The 17,728-nt window shown below is 39.8% G+C and overlaps 1 protein-coding gene across 4 annotated transcripts in view; it reads left to right on the top strand.

Moving 5' to 3' along the window:
* The window catches only part of LOC128738433 (protein phosphatase 1 regulatory subunit 16A), a 301,989-nt gene that overhangs the window by 184,258 nt on the left and 100,003 nt on the right, over positions 1-17,728 (top strand). For all 4 annotated transcript variants that reach the window (XM_053833554.1, XM_053833555.1, XM_053833557.1 and 1 more), the window contains exon 4: positions 8,356-8,524. In XM_053833554.1, the coding sequence (XP_053689529.1) occupies positions 8,356-8,524 (169 nt within the window). The remainder of the gene's footprint in view (positions 1-8,355; positions 8,525-17,728) is intronic.

Raw genomic sequence — 17,728 nt, forward strand, 5'->3', positions numbered from 1 at the left:
CTTTAAAACTGCACAAGTGATTACGACTTTTTTCCATTCATAAGTTTATCCCAGTGCAAAGCATTAAGATGCACTTTCTTTCTAAGTTAAGTCTTTCTTTTGTTTACTACGACTGAACTGCACATCTCCCGCGGCGGGCGGCGAGTTCGTAAGTCATAATTATAATTAAATGTAAACAAACTTATCTGGAAATGAGCCAAACCGTTACATCGCTTCTTTCAACAACGACACCGTCGTCGCCCGGTGCGCGCGGTGACTTCAAGCGGAAGGTTGATTAAGTACCAAGGACCAGTACCTGCTACGTACTTACTGCATTTTATCTCAAGATAAACTCGAGAGTCGGAGCGTGTGTTTGAACGAGAAAGGACAAAACGACAATAACAGCGTCTTTTCGCGTTAAGCTGCCCCTATTTTCGCCGAGATCGTTGATGGCCGCATTGACGCGCGATAAGAATTTTCCCGGGATGAAAAGCGCGATTCAAAGGCGAATAATGCCTTTTGTCCGTTCGTTGGCTGGCCAGCCCCCGGAAAGTGGGACGCCGACCGAGAGCAGCGCCGAGAAACGCCTAATGACCTTCTAAGCGAGAAGTGATTTATCTTTTATTTATAAACTTACTCTTTGCCAACATGTTCGTTCATAGCATAGAAACTCAACGCGGCTGGATTTATAAATATTTAACGTCATTACTGGGCGGTTCGGGTGCCCGTCAACACTTAAACGAAAAATGTTTCACATTCTGCGGAAACGCAGCCGCAGCCCGGTTGCCCGGTTGATTTATCATTTTCAACCGAGTCAAGTCAAGCTACTTTTTCGTTCGGTGTCGGTGGTGGGATGAATGCTGGGATAAGCTTTCGGGTTGCATGAATGATAGCGCAGATTTGCATTTCTTCCATGACCGCTTTACAAAGCTCCTTGCCTAGCTTGTTCACTCTGCGGATCATTGTAAAGGAATAGAATGGATGGGGAAAAAATGAATAGCAGGTAAAGTTGTTCGCTGTCAGGTTGATTGCTTTATTCGGTGCTTTGGAAAATGCAGCTATTTTCTGTAAGCTGCAATCGTTGTACAAGACGAAGTAGCAAAAGTCGGGGGGGCTGTCAGGTTAAATATCTTGGTATTAATAAACTCGTTCAACTCGTTCATTCTTGACCATCACGGGAGAGCGTATCTGTCCAACACTCCTTGCTCAGACAGAGCGCAAGAATAGACGCGGCCTGTTCCCGTGAGTTCCGTAAGCGAAGCCAACTGCCGACTAGCTACGAGAGCTAATTACTCACACGTCAGCTGACGGAAGGTGAAAGTGTCCAATTTGCCAAAAAAAAAATTTTTTTATTTTTCCAACCGTAACTCAAGAATGGCAAATAGTTTTTCCGAACATTCTTTTAAATTTTCCTCTGCCGTGAACACTCTAAAAAAAATGTTTTCTAAACCGTAATCTTTCTTGACAAAATTTACTGACAATTTTGTGTGAAAATATTTGCTCTACGATGCTTGGTTCAAGAGATGTGAATTGCTAAAACCAGTGATGTCCAAGCAAATCGGATTTATCTTGGAATTTTTTAGGGAAAGCACTAAATTCGGGACCACATTTGCATCAGTTTTTGTTACAAATTGGAGGACCAATTTGAAATACACTCTGGACCAGATTTCGGATCAGGTTTTGGATCAAATTTTAGTCCAGATTCTGGAACTGGACCGAAATATAAATCAAATTTTGAGCAACATATTTGATCAGACTTCAAACCACCAACCAGTTTCTAGATCAGGGTTTGAACCAAATTCTGGAGCTAGACCGTATTTTGGTTCTGGATTCGATTGTGAACTACATTTTTTTCTGTAAAATTTTGTTCCATATTTTGTAACAAATTTATAGAGTAATTCTCGCTGAAACGGGGCTACTACTGACACGAGGTCTTCAAATATTGGAACTTTTGCGCTTAATTGGTTGAAAATGGTTAAAAAATAAGAATTACACTTTTGATACATCGAAATAGTGGACCCCTCATTCGCCAAGGGGCCTAACAGGTAAAAAATGAATTTTGAGCAAATCTTGAGATCTATATCATGTGATATTTCATAAGTTAGGTTCTGTAAAGAAGAACAGGGCTATCAAATAGAGTAAAAAAATTTTGGCGGCCATCTTGAATTTGGTCGCCATATTGAATTTTAGCAAAAAATCGCCGTTTTCACTTTGAGCCCCCCAACCGATTTTCATTTAAGACCACCATTGGAAAGCTGAGGAAAAATGCTACAAAAAACGTTCATAAATAAAAAGAATAAAACGACCAGTTATTTGCAGCAAGGTTCACAATTTTTATATAATTACTGTTATATTTCCAAAATTTGCTATGAAACAAACTGCAAACGACACGGTTTTGAGAAAGAGGCGAGATAGGGTTTATAAACCAAGTGAAAAAAAAATCGACGCTAATCTTGGATTTGACCGCCATGTTGGATTTTATCAAAGAATCGCCGTTTTCGCCATGATCCCCCCACCCGATTTTAATTTTAACACCACCATCGGAAAGCTGAGAAAAAATGCTATAAGGAACAAAATTTGGATAATATTTTGGACCACATTTTTGATTAAATTTTTGATCAGGCAGGGTATGTTGCTGCTTCGTCGTAATTGCCTATTCCCGTCCTATCCAACACAAATTATTAAAAATATCAGCATTTTTATGACACACAATGCAAAACTAGTTACTCCCTAATATTTTAATTTGTTGTCTATCATACGCGATCAATCAAAGTGAGCTGAGATCTATTTAAATGCTTTTTATCATTAAAGAAGTCCTACCAGCCAAATTTCCTACGTTTTTTCGTGCGACGAAGAAGAAAATGTCGACTAATCGTTTTAATTTTCGTCATTCATTAATGAAAATAACTCACGCAAGTCATTGTCGTTATTCTACAGCCAGGAAAACTTGCCTGACCTGCAGAAATTTTGCAAAATAACATTTGTCATGCCGTCCTACACAAATACATGTGCGTTAGATTCGTAAACATTGTTGTGATTTTGATGGACGGATTTTAAAACGGTACGACGAATTAAAGAAATAAAGTCAGTTGCGTAATTTCGTTTTTCAGTGATTTCAAAGTTCACGGATCGAAAGATAAGTGTGTTTTAGTCAAATCACTACAATAACTTTTGGAGTATTCATTAAATTCATCCAACAAATGATGAAAATTAGAAACCCTATTGGACCACATTCTGAACTTGGGCCATATTTTGGACCAGACTTTGGACCATATTTTCGATCAGAATTTTTAGGCCCCAGTTTATTGATCACTTTTTGAATCACCAACTATCATCAATTATTATCAACTTTTGTTTTCGGTTTTGGATTTAGGTTAGATTCTAGACCAAATTTTGAACTAGATTTTTAAGCAGATTTTTGACCAGATTTTGGATTAGATTTTAGTCCAGATTCTGAAACGGGACAAGAGTATAAATCAGATTTTGGACTACATTTTTGATTAAATTTTGGCCATATTTTGGGCCAGATTCTGGACCTGAACCAGATGCTGAACCTTCATCAGATTCTAGGCTAGTTTTTGGACCAGATTTTGAATAATGTTTTAGAGGACCAGATTTTTAACCACATTCTGGACCAAGAACAGATTTTTTGCCTGAACTAGATTCTGGAGCACATATTTGATCTGATCTTGGACCTGGAGCAGATTTTGGGCCACATTTTTAATCAGAACTCAAACTAGTAACCTGATTTTGGATCAGATTTTGAGCTAGATTCAGGACCTGAACCTGGGCTGGTTCGTGGACCAAGATTTTGGATCAAATCAGATTCTGGGTTCTGGTTCCAGAGCCGTAGCGTGACATTAACGTTTCTTAAATCATTATTTCATCGAAGTTTATTATTTTTAACAAATAGACCGTCATACATGATTCGTACAAATGCCTATATGCAGTACTACGCTAGACACGAGAGTGCCTTACTAAAGTACAGGCCGTTCAGGCACCCTTGACGGGGGCCAGCCTGGGCAACTACGGCGCTGCGGCGCTAACCCAGAGTTCTCTTCATTACTGCCCACCCCCAAACACAAAGTGGAGGCACCCGATCTTTCAGAAGCATGCTTTGGGCTGAAACAATGAAAGTTTATATTAAACTAGCTGACCCGACAAACTTCGTATTGCCACAAATTAAACTGTGTTGTACATAAATCGTGAATCTCGGATGACCTTTGTCACAATCTTGAGTTTTGCAAGTTTCTGGGGAGTTCATGGGTGTTTTAATATACAAATTTTCCTCACAGTAAAGTAGAAAACAACTTCCCCCATTGCTTAGCCTGATAAAATAAAGCGGATAGCATTTAAATATTCGCCATCATTACAAACCATTTCGCCGAATACCATTTAACGGAACACCAATTCTCGGTTGACCATAACGCGAAATATAGAGTTTCGTAGAATACCATTTCGCGAAAAACCTTACGCGGGATGTACCATTTCACAGAAAATCTTTTCGTAGAAAGTACCATTTCGCAGGGGTGACCCAACTGAAGGAAAGTAATAGAGGTCAGTAGATCTAGGAAAATAAATAAACCTAGATAGAGGTGATCTCTACGGGGGGCTGCCCCCCGCAGTGGCCGGCGCTTCTGACGGCAGGTCGCCGGCAACACTCGCGGCCTGTGGCCGTCTCGCGCTGAAATATTATTATTGATTATTGTTTTATGAAAGAGTCTAAAATTTCTCGAGTTCGATTAGTTTTATTAGCCCAAATTTGGTTCCATTTGCTTGATTGGTTTTCGAGTTATGAGGAAATTTGTATTTCATTTGTATGGCACCCCCCGTCTTAAAGGGGAGAAGGGTCATAATTCCCCTTCTAAAGAGGGGAGGGATCTGAATTCATCATAGAAAAAAAATCTGCCTACAAAAACACCCACATGCTAAATTTGGTCCCATTTGCTTGATTTGCTCTGGAGTTATGAGGAAATTTGTATTTTATTTGTATGTGAGCCCCCCCCCCTCCTAATTCATCATAGAAAAAATTCTTGCCTCCGAAAACACCCACATGCCAAATATGGTTCCATTTCATTGATTAGTTCTATTAGTTTTCGAGTTATGAGGAAATTTGTATTTCATTTGTATAGGAGCCCCCCTCCTAAAGTCGGGAGGGGTCCTAATTCACAGTAGAAAAAAATTTTGCCTCCAAAAACCTTCACATGCCATATTTGGTTCCATTTGCTTGATTAGTTCTCGAGTTATGAGGAAATTTGTATTTCATTAGTATGGAAGCACTGCCTCTCAAAGGGGAGAGGAGTCATAATTCCCCTTCTAAAGAGGGGAGGGGTCTCAATTCACCATAAAAAATTCTAGTCTCCAAAAACACTCACTTGCCAAATTTTATTCCATTTGCTTGATTAGTTCTCGAGTTATTCATTTGTATGGGTAGGGGGAGGGGTGTCTAACCATCATAAGAACCTTCCCTGGCTCGAATGTATCGGGAAACTCAAAATCGTCATTTGGATTGGAATGGTTTCAAGGTAATAAAACAAAGTGTCGATAGAATCTAACAGATTGAGACCAAGTGTGCGAAAGATGAGGGGGTCAGGGAGGGTCATATGAAGCAATGCTTAAGAAGTTGTGTTCCGTAATCTTTTATCCAAGTTGGGGGATTCCATAGATCGAACCAAGCTATAATCGGAGCATTACAGCCGGATTTGAACCCACTTCTCCCACCAGGACATGTGGCTCACCGGTGATAATGATCTTTTGAAATGCAGAGGTGCTGGACAAATGAGAAACTCCACAACCCCCTTAGTAGGGGTGCGACGTATTACAAACTCTACCAATACTTGGCAGACACAAATTGTGCCTCTTCATCCATCTACGGTAGAAATCGCCGATGGTCTATTCCATAGGAACGGAGCCTCTCCCCGAACACCCACGTTGAGAATCGCGGCTAACACGCTGACAGAAGAATGGCGTCACGCGCAGCACCTTGTACGTCGCAAGGGCCTGCATGTGCACACTGTCGTCGTCTCGTCAGTATAACGAGGTAGATTCTAGGTCCATGAATCGCACTTTTGTCCCACTAGGCGCTTGACGGGGTTTGACCAAATTACGGAAAAGCGAAATATATTTGTAAATTCTTCTCAGCGCAATTTCAACAAAGATATCTGAGTGATGTAAAACACTGCTACAAATTCTTCTCGATTTTGGCAACAAAAGCATCCGTTTTTGGCAACACAAAATTTTGTTCTTCCAAAAATATGCTTAAATATCAGTTAGCATACATACTTTAAATGACGAAAAAATATTGCCCTAAGTGTGTTCATGATAAAAAAAGTTTGCGTTTATAGAATGTTTCGAACAATATTTTTATTGCCGTAGGACTACGTCTTACCGCAGGTCGTCAAAAACTTACTTACACCGCACGGATAGCTCTTGGCGGGTTTTGTAAACATAAAAAGATTGCAATCGTTGATTAATAACATTTAGTCGATTTCTAGCGCACTTACATTCAATTTTTTCGTATCAAAAAAGGGTCTCGATTTTGGCACGGTTTCGATTTTGGCAACAAAGGCGACACCCATTTGTTGCCAAATTCGAAATCCTACTGTATTTGCGATAATTTTCGTACATTGATGTATGATTTGGTACTAAATTGGTATGCTTTTGGAGTATTATGATTTTATAGCTAACGTTCGGATATCATATTTTTATGTTATGTATTTTAAACGGCAGGAACCATCTAATAGTTTGTAAAAACTCAAAAACTCTTTTTTTCGTTAGTATTTTTATTTATATTTAAAATTTTTTTAATTGTTTTAGACAGAGACTAGGAGAAGACTTCTATAATTCTTCTATAATTTTTTTCAAGAATTTTTCTTGCAACAAAAAAAGTTTTACTTTTATCAAGTTACTTTTTGTACTAACTGTAAACCATTTTCATATTTCCAGTCTGCCACTGAGCAGGCAGATTTACGAACAGTAAATCAAGCTTTTTATACGTTGCTAAATCAGTGTGGCAATATCGCGAATAGCGATAAATTGGCGTAAATAAATTGCAACACTCTTTCGGATTTTTATGTTCACAGCTATATGTTTCCATGCTTATGAAGGTTCTGCTTTCCCCCACCCACTAGCCAGAGCAACTATCGACCAAAACAGCGAAAAATGTTGAAACATCAAAATGCAAATCGGCAGCAAAAGAAAGAAAAAAAAATTGCATCCAAAGCTTTTTCTTCACCCAAAACAATTTAGATTGCGCGTTTTTTTTTTATTTGCTGTTTTCTACCCTGGTTGGGTTCTTTTGATCATTGCCAAAACAAGCGGCCACACCAAACGGCAAAGCTGTCGGTCGGTATCGTCGCCTGCCGACGCCGGGCGAGTGAAATTTCACTTATGATGAGGTAACATTCTTACTCCGTTTTGCAGCCTTTCGATGTAAATTGATTTTGTTTGGGGTTCGCTTAGACATTGTTCTCTCCTTCAAGTCCAAGGATTCAACTCGCAATCGGTTGAAACAGAATGAATGGGGCAAGGTGAAGAAAAATCCGTTGAATTCTACTATCAAATAAATAAATTCGTAAAGTCTTTTTAGTGAATTTTTGCTAGAACTATAAGGTTTTTCAGACTTTGTTTATAGTGAAGATTCTGACGCCTGAAACATAAGGAGTAATTGCCTTAAATTGCTCTACGGATTATTAGTCGTTCAAGAAAAATTCCTTTGGCAGTAAACCAAGTCCGCTGACGATAATAGTATCGGATAACCACTTATTTCCTTTCAGTGACTCTAAATTGATTTAAAATTTATCACTCCACAAAACCAAACTACTACAGATTTACGTTCTGTGAGAATCAACAACCATTTGACACCATGAAAAGACACTTTTAAGATATTTTTTTCACCATAAAAAGAAACTTTTTCCCTCTTTTTTACACATCCAAAACTCTGCCATGTCGGTTGGCCATTCCTGTAAAATATCTGTGTAACAGCTTGTTCTATGATAGGTACCTACAGGTCATAGCCGACCGATGTCCTTGACATTTTGGCTACGTTCCAAACATAGTATTCGTCGTTCTCGTGACGTTGTGCACGCACAGATACCCGACGGCTAACATAAATAAATAATGTCCAACCAGCTGGAAAAACCAACAGACGAGGGTGAATCCAGGAAAATCCTTCTCATGCTCTACGCAGTAACAGAAGAGGAATTTCGTAAAACTGTCACACACTCACACCAAATGGCCGCGTTAACGGAGAGAGAAAAAAAGCAATATTTAACCTTTTCACCCGCTGTCTGCCTGCATACACTTTATATTTATTTCAAACTTCAACATTGACAAATTCAGTTTAATCAATCAAAATACAATCCCCCTTTTGGACAGGCGCCGCGCGCAGCAGCTGAAGGTGGCCAAACAGCGGGAGAAGGAATGGCTCAAGGCCCAGCGCAGCAAGGACCGGATGGCGGCCAACCAGCAGCACTACAAGCGACACATCACCTTCGAGGATAGTGTGGTCCTGCTGGAGGCTGCGGCACGGAACGACATAACCGAGGTAAGCGATCGCTTTTCTCTGCTCTCCTGTATAAATTTCATTTCAAACTGCATGCGATGCGAATAGATGATTGTTTCGTCCCGACTCTCCAGTACAGCCCTGCCTGCAGTCCCTACCAGGCTCGCTCAGAATCACAAATTACACTCTTCCGCTTGGGTGGTTTTCGAAGCGAACAATAAGACGCCTACGGTTCTTTGGCAAGGAACCGAACGACCGAACTGCCGGTAGGCAGTTGATCGTAAAATAAACTTTTGCAGGAAACCAAACAAAAACTGCCGCCTCCCCGAACGAAACGGATCCATTCGAATGTAAGGATCCGGAGCTGGGCGAAGGGCTATTCGACGACCTGACGAACGCCGGATTGAGTTGTTTGTTTTCGAACATAAATTGTTCTGCTTTATGAGTAAACTTGTCCAACTGCAGCGGCGCGCGGCGCGCCGTACACTCTAACTACTAGGCCGAGGCGGTGTTTTTCGATTGACCGGCTTCCGAAAGGAATTCTCGATTCAGCCCTCTCTCGCTGGGAGTCGCGAATCGTCAGGCACCGTAACTAGGGGAGCCGCCAACCCAAGCTCGCCGCTATTCAAGCGGATTTTTATGGCGGGCTGGCACCATTAACCTATTTACGAGAACTTTTCCGGAAGCATAAACCATTGACGCCCTTCAATCATGCATCGTGCCAAACGCCGATTTTACAGCGGTGCTGAATAATGGATAATATAAATTTGTCGGAATTTTATCACTACCGGTGCTTTACTAGTGGGTTTTGCCTATTAAATGTATTGGAAATTCGTCAAAATAAATGTTATTTAAATCATAAACAGGTTATTGTGTGTTTATGGTGAGTGTTATAACAGAGCTGTAATTTGCAGCAGAAAGTTATTATACCTACTAATATTTTTGTTATTTATGAGTTGTCGAACGGTGCAAATACCATTCAAAAATTTAGCACTTTAAATTTCATGCTCTCATGCTTTAATGGTTGCATCGTAGGGATAAGGAAGCTTCTCGTTTATGTCTCATCCTTTGTTCAAAATTCGAATGCATAACAAAATGGCGGACATTCAAACATAACAGTAAGCTTTTTAGTTAAAAGCTACAGTATGGAAAAAGAATGGGTTAATCACCAGATAATTTTATAAGCTTTGAAATAAAAATGAAAACAAGTGAATTGCCCAAACCATTCTTCGATATTTATGCTACCGTCTTTGAAAGCCCGGTTTTGAGAAAAACGGCTTTGAAGTTTTTATTCGCTGTGTGATTGCATGCGCAGCATGAATGGCTGTAGTTTGCGATGCAAACCTTGCGTAATTTTTCAAAACGTTTTAAGTAAGCGCAAACAGTTTTAACCCTTGTAATATTTCTTTTATCTGTCAGCCCATGGACATAGCTACTGAACTGCTGACAGTGTTTGTCTTTCTGAGTTTTCTGCCCTTGAAATCAAATCGTTCATGAACTGCAGTGCTGTATGATTGCTCGACTAACCTGTCAGTCAATTTTTTTTGCTCCTAACTGATATTTTAGATCCCAAAGTTTAATTTTTTGAACAACCTGCTTTTTAAAATCCTCTAAAACCCGGTCGTAGGAAATTAATTGAAACTTCGGAGCAATGTTTACGTTTATTGTGGTTTCGTTCACATTCACATTTGATTTTATTCACTAATGTCAAGAATGAATAAATGTCTAAAACAACACGAACATGAACGCAAGTGATTCGCACGAATCGTTGGTTTCAGGTTGGCATTGCTGAGTTCATTTCATCTGTACTAAAAACAGTAAAGAATAAGCAGATTTTTAAGCACTGTTAGAGATACTCTCATTGTTACTTAGGACCTTTTGTAAAGTTATGCTAGAGAAGCATCTTAACGTTGAAAATTGAATTGAATTTACGCGAATCTTCTGGATTGTTTTATGTTACCTTTACGTCCCCGACATCAAAAATGAAGGTACTTTCAGTTACACTTTTGGCTCTATCTCCACTGATTTTCAATCGGTTTTTATGCAACAAGTCTTAAAAGTATCACATTAGATTGGCCTATAATGGAAAAATATGCTAGTGAATTATGGTTCCATTTTCCCGGTGATATTCCAGATCGCGGTGGGATTTTTTTTGACATCATAAGTAACAGATGAAATAAAATAAAATGACTTTTACACTATTCTGTAGAGCGCTGGCTTACGCCTCACACTGCGGTACATCCGTTGTCGGTTCAACCGGAACCATCCGTTTTCGGAACTCAAAAGTAGTCATTTAGTATTCTCTTCAAAAACATGGCAAATGGGGTATCAAATCACACGATTTTTCAACACGATCTCTTTAGTGCATATTTGGATGTATTTTGAGAATTCTCTTCAAAAACATGGCAAATGGGGTATCAAATCACAGGATTTTTCAACACGAGCTCTGGACGAGTGGACATTTGGATGCATTTTGAGCTGATTTGGACATTTTCACACCCCATTCGCCATATTTTCGAAGAGAATTCCAAATGACCACTTTTGAGTTCCGGTAGAACCAATAACAGATATTCCGGAGTGTGAGGCGTAAGCCAGCGCTCTACAGAATAGCGTGAAATTCATTATTAGTGACTACAAATAAAATGGATAACCTTTGCGCAGTCAGTTAAGCAGATTTCTAATTTTATTTCATCTGTTACTTATGACGTCAAAAAAAATCCCACCGCGATCTGGAATATCTCCGGGAAAATGGAACCATAAATTACCAGCATATTTTTACATTAAAGGCTTATCTAATGTGGTTCTTTTAAGACTTGTTGCATAAAAATCGATTGGAAATCAGTGGAGATAGAGTCAAAAGTGTTACTGAAAGTACCTTCATTTTTGATGTCGGGGACGAAAAGGTTAAAGTCAGATTTTTCTAAAATAATTGCGCCGAATTTTTTTTTGAATACTTTTATGAAAAAGTTCAAAGTAAAATTTTAAATATATCTCATGGGGTCAGTCCCGGCGTAGTGGTTAGCAATCACGCCTCTCACGCCTAGGACCTGGGTTCCAATTCCAGATAAATTAGCAACATGTAATTGCAAATCGAGCAAAAAGCAAACGGTGCCCACTTTCACGTGAGCGAGTCTGAGAAGCGTACGACGAATAACCACTGGTACTATGTGAATTCATTATGCTACCTGCACACTCGTAAGCACAATGCCTCGTATCGTCTTTCTGCATAATCCGCTCACGAAGCCAACAGCCCGCCAGCGCCACGCTAGGATGTACGGCTGCAGAGTTTTCTGTACTTCTAGAAAGAAATGCTCATGCCAGTCTGTTCGTTAGAACGAGATTGCGCGTCTGAGAAAACTAGACCACACGACCCAAGGAATAATGTGAGTTTTATTGTACTTTTACGGCGGTTTTCATGACCAATTTTGGTCTTAAATACCATCATAAGAGCGTAATAAAACCCAAATTGTTACTTGGAACGTGCGGACTTTGCAACACTGATCCAGACTATTGGAGCAACCACCTTGCAGTGTCACTTTTGGTTCTATCTCCATTGATTTTTATACATGAAATTATGTAGTCTTAACAGAATCACACTAGATTGTTTGTTAAACAGTCGTGGTTGCGTAATAATAGATGAGATTTCCAATTAATGTTCGGAACCACCGGGCAGGACGCATTTTGTACTAGATTCTATCTGAGCTAATCATGGAAATAAATTCGTTGCAAATATGAAGGATTAATAAAAACGGGTATTGCCTTAAGGAACCACATCATCATCCCTCAAAATAAACCCTGATAGCTTCCCCTACGAGCACAAAATCCTATGACGCTCGTGGAGATGCAATAGTACCTCCACTGTCTTTATCAGCAGAGAGTTCCTTGCCCCCTTTGGTAGTAAAGCAATTTGGTCGAGGCTGGCTCATATTTTTATGGGCGTTAACTGTGTCCAATCACACGATCTTGGTAGCCAGTTCAAAGGCTGATTTTGAGAAATTATTATTATCGATTTTGTTTTTGTGTGTGTGTGTGTGGATATTAACACTACGACCACCATTTTGATCTATTGTGATCTTATCCAGGTGTTGTTCCGCACTTCGTTGTTATTGCAGTAACGCTATAGTGAGCGAACTGCGTATTATCCGTGCTTAAAGTGTCGGTGTGTTTTCACCCCTTTTTCCCTCTACGCTTCTTACTACTTTTGAACCAATCTAGCTCTAGAGTCAGGAAGTGCGGAGACTAGTTACAATTTGTCCTTGGACAAGAGGCTTCATACGCACCTCGAGCAATTATCATTCTTATAACCAGTTCCGACAAAAGGCTTCGTGGTCGGTAAAGCAGAGTTCAGCATAGAATGAGGGTGTGTATGTGTGTATGTATGTGTTCCTTACTACTTATGCATTACCAATCTCAGTCCTAAAACCAGGAAGCGGAACAAGCTATAATTTGCCCTTGAACAAGAGGCTTCATTCGCACCTCAAGCAAGTACCACTCTTATAACTCGCCCTGGCAAGAGGCTTTCATTGTTACTAAATGCAGAATGCAGTAGGAAGGATGTGGAGGGGCCTGAGAATAAACCCATGCTAAAAAGTCACTTAACATCGAATGGCCTGATTCTACTAAGATTCGAGAGTTTACCCTTGCCATGAGCGTCAGTGCAGACTTGTTGGCAACCAATTTAGCTGTGTTTGTCTAAGGTTTACGATATTTATCTATAGTTGTTGCTTGTTGTTTGTGCTGGGACAGCTCTCTCTCTTCACCAAAGCCCCATACCGCTCGATGGGGCGTAACTCTGGGCAGTTCGGTGAATTCACCTCCTTCGGTAGAATATGGACTCCATTAGCATCATATGTACCATTCCAAAACATCTTTGGTGTAGTGACAGGATGCCAAATCAGGCCAAAACAGCGAGGGTACATCATGGTTGTGTAGGAACGGTAACAATCGTTTCTACAGGCATTCTTCACGGGATATTTCCTTGTTGACCGTTCCCATAGCGATGTAACTTTTGCTTGCTCGACCACAGCTGCATATGGCCTGCCATACTAAATATTTTTTGGGGAACTTGGCTTTCTTTTTTGTCCTAAAATGCTCTGCAACGTTATTCCGTTTCATGGTAGTGTAAAAAGACAAACCAGGATGCTGTTCAAAGTCTTCTAGGACATGTGTTTCATCGTCTATTATAACGCATGGAAACTTCGTTAAATACTCGCGATAAAGCTTACGAGCGCGTGTTTTGGCCGTTGTATTTTGCTTATCATTACGGTTTGGCACAGACCTCACCTTGAAAGATTTCATGCCTTGTCGTTGCTTAGAAGTGTGTACGAATGTTGGCGACATTTTTATTTTACGAGCAATGGTACGTACAGAAAGATCTGGTCTCCTCCGTAATATTTGTTTTACCTTCGCATCCTCCTGCGCATCCGGTGGTTCCTCGGATCCGTTTTCGTTCCACTTCCCTTCTTCCTAGCTGTTGTCAAGCGACTATCGAACGATTTTAAAACACTGTGAACAGTGCTTGGAGGAAATCCAAGCTTTTCCGCACACAATTGCTTTTCGCACCTGCTCTTCTTTCGACGCCATTTTACGCTGAGCGCCTGTAATATAAACAAGTGTTATATTTTCAGAAAGAACAGACATACGTCTACCACTCTGCAAAATATTTCACACATTGTTAATGTATTACCGAAGCTGTGTGTGTTTAGGGGTGTCCAAATTTTGTCGCGAACAAGCCTTATTAGGTTCGTAGTTCGTTACTTTTTACCAAACTAAGAGATTCGCGGGTTGATTCAAATTATAATGGGAGCCAAACCGGTCAGGATCGGAAAACCATTCAGAATTTAATCTTCTTTGAATTCTATGGTGGTCATGGAATGAAACGTCTTTGAGTTTATAGTGGTGGAGAGTTAAAAGTTGGGGCACTCAACCTTTCATAAGAATGTGCTGGATTGACATATTTCGTCTTACTTTCTTACACGTTTTACCTCTTTTCTGTTTCTTTTTTTCTATTTTCCAGTTCTTCACTTTTTGCTACTTTTGCGCTCTTATTTTCCTTCTTTTTCTGTTCTATATTTTCATTTTCATTGTTTCGTTTTTCTTCTTTCCTGTCCCATTTTTTCTTATTTTCAGTCGGTTTTTGCTATTTTCTCCCGTTTTCTGCCTCTACTCTTTCTTTTTCCCTTCTCACTAATAAAGAAAATTAATTAAATTATTCCCTTTTCCCTTTTTTCGTATCTTTCTAATTCTTTTTGTCTCCTTTCCTTCTCGTTTTTCGTCCTCGTCTGCTTCGTTTTTTCTGCCTTTCTATTTACGTCTTTATTTGATTCCCTTTTTCTCCTTTACCTTCATGGTTTTTGTCTCTTGTTTTTCGTCCTTTTCTCTCCAGTTGTACCTATTTCTTGGTCCATATTTTCAGTTTTTTCTTTTCTTGTTTTTCTGTCCCATTTTCACATTCTATTCCCATTTCTCTTTCCCATTTTGTTCCAACTTTCTCCTTTTATACACCTCGTTTCCTCTATCAGTTTCCTTTTTTGTCTCTGCTATTCTTCTTTTCGGTTTTGGTTTTCTTGTTTTTTGTTCCGTTTTATTTCTTGTGTCGTTTTCCTCCTTTTTCTTTTTCCTTTTTTCTTGCCTCTTCTCTCACGTTTTTTTCTTTTTCTGTCCCGTCTGCTCTCTATTTATGTCGTTTTCTCTCTTTTTCTTTCGTTTTTTTCTGTCCATTGCTTCTTCTCTTTCTTCTTTTCCTACTCCTTTTCCCTTTTTTTCAGTCTTGGTTATCCTCTTATTTTTCTCTTTTCTATTCCGTTTTTCGTCTTTTTTCTTTCGTTTTTCTTCATTTTTATCCCCGATTTATCCCTTTTTTAGTCTCGTTTTTTTTTGTTTTCTGTCCTATAACTTCTTTTCTATTGTTTGGTTTTCGACTGTTCCGATCCGTTTACGTTTTCCACTTTTTATGTTCTGCTTTTTCTCCTTTCCTGTCACGTTCTGTTTTTCGTTTTAATTTTTGTCTCTAATTTCCTTTTTCTGTTTTCGTTTCTCAATTCTCTTGCTCCCGTGTTTTCTTCTTTTCATTTCCACCTTTTCTGCCCCGGAGTTTCTTCGTTTTATTCCGTTTTTCTCCTTTTCTGCCCACATTTTCTTCCTCGTTTTTTTACCGGTTTTCTTTTTTCACTTCATACAATCGTCGGAGATTGAACAAAAATCTCTTTTTTGGCTAGTTTTCCCTTTTTGCTTCTATTTTCTTGTTTTTCTATCCAATTGTTCCAGTTTCCGTCACATTCTTCCCCCTTGCTCTTTTCCGTTTTTTTCAGGAGCAGGAAGAGACAAACTACCTTGAGATAAGTCCTAATCCTATCCATCCATCTGTGAATATGATAAGAAAATTTATTTACAATTTCATAAGAAACAGTTTGCTCACACAGCGTACTGTTTGGTTCATGAGATTTTACGAACTTTTGAATTATTTATTTATTGAATTTTTTTTCTGCAGAAAATAACTCCGTCAATTCGATCCCGGGTCATTCTGCTTCACTTGTCTCATCGTTTTGCAGTTGAGGAAAGTTACGCACTAAATTAGTTAAACACACGAAGTTTAATCAGAAATGAATAACGATTTTAGTGAAATAGTAAAATATGAACTAATAAAGTTGAATGAAAAGCCACATCTTTTAATACTAATAAAGTTGTTCAAAAAATTTACACTTGTAGATCATTATTAATTATCTCATTTCCCCCAAACAATTTGCAATAACCATCGGAAAATTTATTTCGGCTGAACATGCTTTCCTTTGCTTACTTTACAAACACAACAATTAGCGCTGTTTCCGCCGATACCGTGCAACCAACCCGAAGTCACGCACCAGCACGGCTGCCGCCAATATCGGGGTCTCCCGCCGGCCCATGCTCGGGATGAAAGTGGACGGAACATTTAATGGGGCAAAGCAAGGCGGTGCTGCTGCACCTTTTCGAATGAACCGTCGAATCAATGGTCGTCGAATGGTCGAGTGAGTGCAGAAGAATGGAAGCACGAACAAGCCAGTCAGTCAGTCGGGAAAGCAAGGTGGTGACCGCAATGTACACGTATATATTTTGGATTTAAAGAGCTCGTAAAGTAGCGGTTGGGTTCCCCTCCGCCTGACCTGGCGCTCTTGCAATGCCGTTGCCCGGCATTGCATTGTGGCAAAAACAACATTGCATTATATTACCTTGCAATTTGTGTGGAGATTCGACATCGAATGGTGCTACCCTATTTAGCGTTGCATGAATATGAAAATTTTGCTGTTTCGAGATTTTTTTTCCGCTGTTTCAAGGCCAATTGTGATGATGTTGATCACCCCTCCGGGAAATAGGTCACTTGGTCTCGGCACAAACGGCGCGCGATCTCGCGCCACGCAGATACACGATGTGGTGGCGGCAGTCGGAAAATGATGTGTTGTGGCGTGTAGTTATAAATTCTGTACTGCCACAACTTCTTGGAACGTCTCTTATTTCCATTTCACGATGAGAGAAAAAAAATGAAATATGTATATCTGTTGAAGTTGTTTCATTGCATGTCTGTCACTGCACTGACTGGCGGAATGGGAAACTTTTTGCTTCTTGAATGGAAGTTGTTTCTCGAACGAACTTAGTTCTTTATTGTTCGGGTTTAAAAGATAATCGACCCGGAAAATTACCAGCACGTACCACGTTGTTACGGAAAAACACACAAACCCAATAAAGTTCGTTACCCAAGTAATTGGAAATCCGTGCTGTGTTCAGCACGCTTTTGTTCTCAATTCGCTCATTTTTCTGAACTAATCTGGAAAATTCAATAAATTCCAAAATCTACAAGCAGCTGGGACCCTTTGCCCCCTTTACGCTTTACGGGCAAGGAAAAATCGATTTCCTAACCGAATCATTCAGTTTCCTTTATCTCGACCGGTGGTAAAATCTCACTTGCATAGTTGCCAGCCCTAAAGTTTCTCACTTTATGCACCGACAGATAGTGTGGTGTCTGCAATCTGCACCGATAAAGTGCATTGAAATTGCAGAAGATTCCAATTTCCGACCAAAAGCAAACAAGACAGCAGGAGCTCCTCCAGTGCACTCTCGATGAGCCCGTTTCTCGGTAGATTTTCATTCATAGCATGGCACCGTCGTTCGCTGCGCCCAGAAGAAAAAAACAACAAACCAATACGGCACGAAGATGCGGAATGCTCGCAAAGTGGACACTGATGATGGTTAAACAAACTCATCCTGCCTTGCCGC

The sequence above is a fragment of the Sabethes cyaneus genome, chromosome 2 (genome assembly GCF_943734655.1).
Source record: "Sabethes cyaneus chromosome 2, idSabCyanKW18_F2, whole genome shotgun sequence".
In the NCBI taxonomy this organism is placed as follows: domain Eukaryota; kingdom Metazoa; phylum Arthropoda; class Insecta; order Diptera; family Culicidae; genus Sabethes; species Sabethes cyaneus.